The 10,060-nt window shown below is 47.7% G+C and overlaps 1 protein-coding gene across 1 annotated transcript in view; it reads left to right on the top strand.

The window, feature by feature from the left end:
• The window catches only part of DLG3 (discs large MAGUK scaffold protein 3), a 74,571-nt gene extending 68,283 nt beyond the window's left edge, over positions 1-6,288 (top strand). Inside the window, 7 exon segments of the mRNA XM_006146135.2 lie at positions 609-650; positions 1,953-2,003; positions 2,617-2,718; positions 3,287-3,459; positions 3,858-3,967; positions 4,556-4,647; positions 5,714-6,288. Of these exon segments, the coding sequence (XP_006146197.1) occupies positions 609-650; positions 1,953-2,003; positions 2,617-2,718; positions 3,287-3,459; positions 3,858-3,967; positions 4,556-4,647; positions 5,714-5,820 (677 nt within the window). The 3' untranslated portion in view covers positions 5,821-6,288.
• Positions 6,289-10,060: the final 3,772 nt, after the last annotated feature.

Raw genomic sequence — 10,060 nt, 5'->3', positions numbered from 1 at the left:
TTGATTGTCTCCATGTTATGATGTGTCTGTTTCAGGGTGGATGGAGGTGCACCCCACAGTGCTGAGGCCCAGCCTTACTCCTCAGGAAGGGCTGCTGAGCCCCATGGGTCCCACTCCATGGTCAGAGCAGCTCCCCCAGTGGCTGCTCAGCTTACTTCACACTTAGCCTCTTAGCTCTGGAGCCCCACATGGTTCTGTACTTTGGGGGCTCTGGGGTGGAATCACAACAGCCTGATCCCTGGACTTCTCTTTGCTCCTGTCACTTCCTTTTCTTTCCTGTCATTAGCTTTGGGAGATGTATTGTGAGATAGGATTTGAAAACTGTCCAAGTCAATGCATTTGATTCAGAAGAAGAGAATGCTGCTGAAACAGGCTTGTAGTGCATAGGGAGGGACTTGGCAGAGCAGGAGGATTCTGGGGACAAGTAGGAGGTGGCCAGGGGCCCAAGATTGGAGCTGTACTTCACAGTTGGTAGCCTGGATGTGGAAGGCCTCCCATAGTCAGTTGACAGTTCAGCGTCTTGCTCCTGGAGCGTTTCAGTTTTGCGCTGCATGTGACTTCTCAGTGGTGTGGTTCTGAATTGGAGTCTCTTTCTTGTTGGCTTGCAGAGGGAGTGACATCCAACACCAGTGACAGCGAAAGCAGTTCCAGTAAGTGTGTGTCATTCCCCCAAAGTCGTGTAGCTCCACTGTGTGTCCCAGCCATCCTCATCCCAGTGTCGCATGGCTACCATTCTGCTCAGAGGCTGGTGCTTCTTTTAGCCATGTTCACTTTGAGATCCTGGAAATGCTGTGGCCAGTTCACTTTCCTTATTGGGAGAGGTTTGCCTCATGGATCAAAGGAGAGTATAAGCCCTGTAGGTTCTGGCCAGGACCTGCCCACAAAGCATCCCTGGGCTCCGGAAGTACCATGGGCACATGTGGACTAGAGGTGCTGCCAGGTTTACACATTTGCTCAGAGACCAAAAGAGACATGACTCCTGTGGTATTTTGTCCTGAATCTGCCCTTCCAGGTCACCAGGACCCCCTTGCCTTTTGCCTGGGTTAGATATCAGGTAATTGTTTTTCTCTGGAGATCCTGTGAACCAGACCACAGATGCCACAACTCATACGTCAGGAATTATGGGAGTATCCGCATTTCAGGAGCCACAGGGGCTTTGCAATTTGTCTGTAATTACAGGCCCTTTGTAATCTGCTCAGGAGTCTCAGGCTCAGGCGAACCCTTTTAGCAAGACCCTGTGGCTCACTGCAGATCTGCTGCCTTTGCTGGGACTGCTGGCAGCCACTTAAGAACCTTTAGGTGCCCAGCTCTAAGTAGCTTGGTGACTGTTTAAGGAACACCTCCTCATTGCTAGGCTACATGGAGCTCCATCATGAGAAGAGTAGGTTTAGCATTATTCCTAAAGGGCTCTAGGGACCTTATTCCAGCCCTGAGCCACTTTTATGGGTACTTCTTCCAGTGACTGCTGGGGTGGGGATCATCGTTAGACCATTAGAAGAGTGTAGATAGGCTATAGCTTTAGGGACCTGTATGAGTACCCTGACTCTCCTGCCTGCAGTTATGGGACTTGGGCATGTGGGTCTCAACCAGTTTCAGTATTCCTGTGATCCCTACCAGAGCAAGAGGCCACTGAACATAAATGGCGATCATCTTATATAAGAACAAACAGCTCCTGAGAAATTGGGGTGGTTTTTGATGAACTCTTGCTGACTTCTGAGCATTGCCATTTGCTCAGTGATACTCTACTGAATGAGAAAACTGCTGACTCTTGCACCAGGTCCAATAAAGGGCTGTCTATGCATACCTGCCAGTGGAAAGCAGAAGAGACCCACAGGGCAGGTGATAGCTAGTACTACTTAATATGGTGTTTTCCAACAGAGGTGGGGTGTGGTAAATGTTGTGTATGGGAACGTGGGTCATGAAGTGCTAACCTATCTCCCTTTTCATTACAGAAGGACAAGAGGATGCTATTTTGTCATATGAACCAGTGACACGGCAAGAAAGTAAGCTGCCTCCTGAGATCTTGCCTTTGTGCTGGTCTTCTGGCCATGGGGCGAGTGCAGTGGTTAGCTGTGGTGGCAGAGGGAGAGAGGGCGGGGGTGAGAAAGAAGGCCTGACTCATTGTATTTCCAGTCTCCAGGCTCTTCCTGTTCCTCTACTTCTTCCTAATGTCATAGGGGGTGTGGATAGCCATCCAGTGGGTACCTCTCACTGTATTTGTCTGCTGCCAGACATCTTTCAGAAGAGAGGGCACATTTACAAGGCAGGCCAAGGAAGCTCTGTTGCAGTGGGGTGGCCACTGCTGAAAGGCATGTCCCTGTCCCTCCCTTTAGGGGTTGCTATGCAGAAACTTTGCCCAGCTGCTGGTGTCAATGCAGAGATTTTACCCAAGTCCTTTGAAGGGGAGATACTTCTGGTTTCAGCTTTGCCTTAGACTTACGTATTTTCAAATTAAGAACTCTTTGATATCTTTATAGTTAAAAGCCAGAAAATGGCTGTGGGCATCTTACTTTGTCTGATGCACTGCTCCAGAGCCACCAGGTTCTAGCTAGACTTAAGGCAGGACAGGCTGGCTGTGGGGCCTCTACTCATTGTCTCAATGCACTCCCTCTCCAGTTCACTATGCAAGGCCTGTGATCATCCTGGGCCCAATGAAGGACCGTGTCAATGATGACCTGATCTCCGAGTTCCCGCATAAATTTGGATCCTGTGTGCCACGTAAGAGCCAGGAAGGCCTAAAGGAGTGAGGCCTGGTGCCCTTGGAATTATGCCGAAATTTTATAGAAAGGATCTGGGATAAAATTCTGGGGCTATTTGGGAGCAGAGTACATTTGACACCTTGGAGGAGAGTAGGTAGTACTAAGTTCCCCCAAAGTTGATAGGGCTGAGAGGACATTAGGTACATGTTTCTTTGGTTGGAAGTTTGAATAGCAATGGTCAGGAATGATTGGACAGATGAGGAGGCCCTGTCAAAGTGGTATCAAAGTGACTTGAATGATAGGTGAGGTTCACTGACTCTGTTTCTGATTTGGCATCTTCTGCCAGGCCTTGGCCCAGGCAGTCCCACCTTTCTAGTCCAATTTAAGCTAAAGCAGGTAGGCCCGTTTATGTGAGACCTAGAGGTTGGAAGAGAAGTAGGCGAGAAATTTCTTCCCAACTGCTTAATTCCCTCCACTCATCTGAAAAAAACTATAACTCACCTGGCTGAAAGAGGACCAAGTCAGCCTTTTGGGCTCGGGGCATATCATTGCCCTTGGGCTGCACAGACTTCCTTTTTTTCCTTTAGATACTACTCGGCCTCGGCGAGATAATGAGGTAGATGGACAAGACTACCACTTTGTGGTGTCCCGAGAACAAATGGAGAAGGACATTCAGGACAACAAGTTCATCGAGGCTGGCCAGTTCAATGATAATCTCTATGGTACCAGCATCCAGTCAGTGCGGGCAGTTGCAGAGAGGGTAAGCAGAGGAGACCGCCCAGCCGACCAAGGCAGAAACAGTCATGCTGAGGTTCTACTTGGCTCCTCATCCTTCCAGCACATCCTGCTTATTCAGTGGTACTGCTAATCCAAGCCATGGCAGTTCTGCATGTTCTCAGCCCCTCTAGGAGGGTGTCTGTCTTTCATGTGACTTACCCTGGAGTGGCACCCACCGGGGAGAACCTTAGGCAGATATGGGCATTTTTTACCCTAGATAATAGGAGCAAAAAGAGGGTCTGGGTACTTCAGGAATAGTATCATCTAGGCTACCCTGGGTGGCCCTAGGTTCTCCCAGGTGGAAGTTTGGAGTGCCATTGGATTTCAGTTTGGGTTGGGTGGACAGGGGATGGAAGGGCTGACACACGTCTGCTTTTTCAGGGCAAACACTGCATCTTAGATGTTTCCGGAAATGCCATCAAGAGACTGCAGCAAGCACAACTTTACCCCATTGCCATTTTCATCAAGCCCAAGTCCATTGAAGCCCTTATGTAAGTGTTTGCTTAGACTTAGACACACCCAGCTAGGATGGAGACCAGGAAAGGAAACTGGGAATAAAGTAATTTTGGGGGCACAGGTAGGACTCAGTGAAAGGTTGAAAAAAGGCTCTGTGTCCCAGTTCTGGTCACTAGGTATTCCTAGTGTTTGTTATATAAAAGAGAGAGGGGCATTTTTGACAGGGTCTCACCCACGCAGAGATCCTCCTGCTCTGACCTCCTAGTTAGCTAGGATTATAGGCACATGTGCATGCCACTGCATCTGACCTATTTAGGTTGATCCAGGAACCAAACGCAAGCCTCCCATGTGGCCCCAGCCTTCCACAGTTGATCCTTCCCTCCCTGACTCCCTCCCTCCTGTTCACCGCTGGGCTATTCCTTTTGTTTTGTTTCAAGCACCTTTGTTATGGGCCCCTGGTTGGGCTTTTTAGCCTAGATGGTTTGAGGGCTGAGTTAGTGTGAGTCACTGCTACTCTGAGAGGATAGCTTAGCAGATTTTCAGAAATCCTGGGACAATCTTTTATTATGTTAATCAAAACATAGGATCTAGTCTGGACCTATTTTTTTCTGTGTGTCTGACAGGGAAATGAACCGACGGCAGACATATGAACAAGCAAATAAGATCTATGACAAAGCCATGAAACTGGAGCAGGAGTTTGGAGAATACTTTACCGGTAAGAATCCTGGCTACCCAACTAGGGGTACTATAGGACCAGCCAGGTACCTACCTCTGTGTCACAAAGAGGTTTAGACAGAATTTAGAAACTCTGCATGGACTTTCTGGGTACTTTTGAGCTGAAACCTTTCCAAAGATTCAAATTCCCTCTGTCCAGACATAACAATTTAACTAGTTTATAGTAAAAACTTCCCACCAAATAACTGCCTTGGAATTTTGCCTTGTTCATTTTGTCTTCTCATCCCTTACTAGAAGGTTGGCTTCCTATATTAGTTTCCCTTCTTCTCAGCCCCTCTCCCCCAATACATTGCCTTGCAAGTTTTAGGTCCTGAATAAATATTTTCTGATGACAATAATTCCTTGGTGCGATGTTTGAGTTGTCCACTTGTGTGTGTGTGTTTATATGGTCTGCCTACTTTAGAAGGTCAGCTCCTAAAAAGTTGGGGAGGTTCCTCACCTTTTAAAGTACCCTGACACATGTATGTGCAGGGTGATGCTGAGTAATTTCCAGCTAGTAGTGCCACTAGGTTAACTGGATAAAGAATATCCTTGCATATCTTAGGTCTTCAGAGCTCCTTTTACTGTTAGCATCTGTGTCTTTTTCTGCTAGGCTGACCTCTGACATCAAACAGATGTGACAGCCACAGGAGCACTGTCTCTTGCCAGAACTTATGGCTCTCGGTTCTTTCTCTGGATAATGGAGTTTCCAGATTTTTCAGTACCACTGCGTTAGAATTACAAGTTGGTGGTCTCATGGTGGCCAAGAGCCACCTACGCAGGTCTGACCTACAGTGGCTGTTCAAGAAACACCTTTTGAATAAACATATTTTCGTGCTCATTGCAAATTAGTCTCACTATTTCAGCCAGTTGACTTCAAGCCCTAGACTTAGGGTGCCTAGTTCCCCCTACTACCCTGAACTCACAGACAGCTGACCTTACACTTCTGTGAACAGGACCAGGAGTCTGGGGCACATTGTAAGATTATTGGAAGAGGCAGGATTGTTGCCGGGTTTGGGAGTGTGCTGTGGACCATAGTAATAATTTTGTTTTCCTCTTCACTTTAGCCATTGTACAGGGTGACTCGCTGGAAGAGCATTATAATAAAATCAAACAGATCATTGAGGACCAGTCTGGGCACTACATTTGGGTCCCATCCCCTGAAAAACTCTGAAGAATCCCCTACAACCATTCTCTTGTGAACAGAAGAAATCAAGTCCCTCTTCCCTCCTCCCTCTTCATTCCTGTCCCCATGGGGAGAACAAATGACTACTGTTCTTGTCCCCTTTTTTAGATATGTCAAAAAAATTGAGTTTTCTAGTCCTGTTCTTTTTTTCTTTTTTTTTAAAATTTTTGTTTTGTTTTAGTTTATTTTTGGGATGATGCCATCTCACTCATCATGTGACTGTGCCCATTCCTGCATGGACCTTTCCCAAGAGCTAGCACAGGTGCAAACTCATCAGAGCCATTGTTTTCATAACAACCAAGCAGAAGCGAGGAGAAGAGAGGAGGACTGACGGAAAGACAGACTCTGGACAGCTGCACGGCTTGTGGAGTGAGCTAAATGCACCGCTGGAGGAGATGCGCCTGGGCATTTCTACCTGTCTGTCTTGCTGCCTTGCAGCTCTGAATGGTGTAGCGTATGGGACTTCATCAATGGTACGATGTTATTAGAGAAATGCTTTAATTTTCATATTCCAATCAGATGGCATCTTATATCCCAACTAGTTGGGAAGGGATTGAAAATGGTAGTAAGTGCTGTACTTGCCTTTGGTCATTCTCTTGAGAGCTAAGGTTTTCTCAGAGGGGTCAGCCTGCAGCCTGAGAGGAAGGGTTTTTACCTGAGGTGAGTGGGTTGGAGACTCGACCTGGAAGCAGCTGCTGCTGCCCACAAGGTGTAGTCAGTCCTGTGTGGAAAGAGAGAATGGCTAATGATGCTCCATGTGAAATTGCCTATTGTTTTATGCCACCTGATGTGTCTGCATGAGAGGTTTCCTTTTTGTTCATTTTTAAGCTGCTGTTAAACCAAAACCATGTTGTGCTACTGTGTCAGCCTTTTCATTATTCCAGATTTTACTTTTACTATTTAAGTGAATGCGTAGAATCCAATTTGCCAATGTTCTGCAGGCCTAGGAGACTGAAGGAGCCAGGCCTTGTGACATGAAGGTGACCCAGGCTTGGCGGTCCAGTCGGCAGAAGGGAAAGTGGGCACCAGGGAGGGGGAGGAGGAGGAGCTAGGCTCTGGGTGGCCGTGCTGTCCTTTCTCATGTCTTCACCTGCCAAGGACATCCTGGGTTTAGCCACGGCTCCTTCACAGGGCCCGCCAACAGGGACAGGGATTCACTTGCCTGCCAGTTCTGTGCCCAGACAGTGGAACAGCACGAGGCTTGGCCGACCACGTAATGAGTTTGATTTGGTTTTTTTGCAGCTGCTCCATAAGCCCGCCCCCCGCCCCCTCACCAACAGCAGGTAGCTTAATGTTTCTTCAAGACAAGAGTAGACTTTACCGCTGTAAATTTGAACTGTAGAGCTAAAGTTCACTTACTGGTGAGATGTGAAATCTCATTGCTTTTTCCCAGAGTCTGATGGCAGTGACTGTGGTCCAAGGAGACTTTCTCCTGCCACAAATGCAGCAGGTGTGGTCCAGGCCCTATCCCACCCCACTGTGCTCCTTGAAGCCAATGTGCCTCCCTCACCTCCATGCTGGAGGGATGACGCAGGAGAGAACAGAGAAGTACTTGGCCCTAGGCTTGAGGCTGTTGTTCCCTGGCCCCCTTTGTGAGGGCAAGTGCAGACAATGCTACTGCAATGTTGATAATGCTTTAAGCACTACCAGCCACATTCAGGAACTGTGTTAATAGTTAGCCTACCAGCACACTGAGGCTAACTACGAAGTGTGGGGCCCAGAATGAGGGTAAAGAAAGGGCAGCAGCTTTCCCTGGGCAGTACACTGGATCAAAGGCAAAAGGGGATACAGTGATAGCCGATTGTGACTGGTAGGGGGGTGGTGAGCAGGGGGCACGGATTCTCTGATGTTAAATAAGCAATGGTCTAGACGGTGCTCATCCTCCATGCTCCCAGGGAGGAAAAGCGAAGATTCAAAGTAAGCATGACACTAGTTGGTTTACCAGTGTTCCTTCCAAGGAGACATATATTTTTTAATAAACGATAGTTGCAATGAACTGTGGCTCAGAGATCTTTTTGAAGTAGTTGAGAAGGGAAGGTGGGGGCACAGCAGTAGGAAGAACATCCCAAACCTTTTTTGGGGGGTTAAAAGGCTTTCTTTGTAGTGATATCAGCTGACTGAGCCTGGTGATTCTTGGGATGGGTCTAGGTGACAGGTCTTTTGTGAAAGTCTGTTCCATGGTCTTCCGTCCCAGCCCCAAGGCACTTCCTCAACATCAATGTCACATGGGTCCACATCCTTGTTGGTGAAGTACAACCTTTTTCCAAAGGTCTACAGGCAGCAGATGACAACTACAGCAGATATGTCTCTTATAGGAAATGAGGGCCAACATGGCAGTGGAGAGCTAAATGAGAGTGATGTTGAGAGAGACTGGCTTCCCAGTTTCCAGCACTCCCAGAAATGGACCACTCTGCAGAACAGGGCAGCACTAACACACTAACACTGCAACCCCCTAAGAGGGTCAGTGCTTAGGGCAGGCTCTTATGACATGGCTGAGCCTCTGCACTCATGTGGAGAAGCTGAGTGAGTGCTGCCCTCGTTCAGGTCTGGAGCAATGGCAATGGGTGAGCAACTCTCCCAACACACCAAGGAGAGCGAACCATACTTTTTTGCAGTGCCTTGTGGTTTGCAGGGCACATTATCTTTTTGTCAGAGGGTGCATGCACTCGCCAGAGGGGTGGGTAGGGAGAATGCATCCCCCTTGGGCCATGCTCATGCTTCAACTCCATTTCTCCATCCTGTTGGGATTTTGGGTACACACACACACAAGCCACCAGGGCCAGGATTTGGACTGTTTGATTGACCATTTGGGATATGTCTACCTTAGCCACTAAGCTAAGGCTCAAGGATGAAAAATGAATGCAGAAGAAAGTCAGAGTTGAGCCGTGGGATGAAGAGTATAGAGCAAGCCAAGGTCAAGCCAAAAAGGATGGGACTGAGGGGGCATTGAACTCAAGCAGAAAGCTCAGTACTCAAGGCCAACAGAGCCTTCATGGGTATAGTCCTTATTACCTGGTACCAGCCACTGAGCCCATGGTATCAGAAAACGGTGGTAGCTGTGGGATGAGGTGTTCACAGAGCATTTGCTGAGATAAGCCAACAAATTAGTGCTGAGGTCAAAAGCAGGCCTAGGTGCCTGACAAACGACTTGGGCCTTGATGGTGTTCAGTCTCAGTATTCCCAAGCCTTGTCTTTCATCTGTTTCCATCTAGGATTTCATGATCTTGATTCTACTAATCCTTTTTATCCATTCAGTCATTTCATTGACACTTTTAGGACATTTAATACCATTGCAAATAACCTGATTCTTGAGTTCTAATTTTCTCAAAAGCCTCTTTCTTCCATTATTTCCAAGAAATAGCAGAACTGGCTCCTGCACACTGGTTCTTCCCTAGTAAACAGTAAAAGTTTCTTCGACAATAAAGCCCCCAACTGCCAATAGATTTCCTCTGGAGTCATTCCACCATGTGCAGTGTAATGCCTACTGGTAGCTCTTCCCATGCTATAGTGAATAAAGTACCTGCATGGTCCACCCCTCCCCTGCCACCAGCAGGTCAACCACATTGTCTATCACCTGGAATAGCTGGAGGGTGGGTGTTCTGAGTGGATTTCTGACCTGCATTCTTCCAGTGAGGAACCCTTGTAAGAGGTGATTCTGACTAGCTTTCTTGTCTGCCTGCTACCAAAACCCTATGTAACTGACAGAACTGGCCACCCAGTGTCTCTGCCCTCCAGCAGAGCCCTGTTCCCTACAGTGGGGGGATGGGACTCCAAGCCCCTTGGCATAGCCCTTCACAATAAGGCTATGGTCTTTCTCTCCTGCTTCATCTTTCTCTAAATGCCCGTCTGCCCCAATCACTTGAGTTCTTTGCACCGCAACCTTGGGTCTTGGCTCATGCTTTTTTTTCTTGCCCATAAATGCCCTTGCTGCCACCTCGTCTTGCTTACCTGGAAGACTCCTCTTAATACTTCAAGAGTCCATTCAAGAATTCTCCTTTGAAACTGGTCTTGTGGCCTGGTGGTTACAGGAGCTAGATTCCACATGGCCAACCATGGCTCCTTATCCAAGCCCTAGTAACAAAAAACACCAGGCATGTGTGTGTACGTGCCCAAAATCCTGAGAAGAGGATGACGGAGAAGGGATTGTGGCATGTCCATCTCCCCTGGTGGGTGCTTTTTTTTTTTTTTTTTTTTTTTTTTTCCTCCACCTGAAATTTTTTTTATTTTT

Source organism: Tupaia chinensis, unplaced genomic scaffold (genome assembly GCF_000334495.1).
Source record: "Tupaia chinensis unplaced genomic scaffold, TupChi_1.0 Scaffold000165_2, whole genome shotgun sequence".
NCBI classification, from domain to species: Eukaryota; Metazoa; Chordata; class Mammalia; order Scandentia; family Tupaiidae; genus Tupaia; species Tupaia belangeri.
Note: the sequence above shows the minus strand (reverse complement) of the source record. Positions and strands in the feature narration are given on the sequence as shown.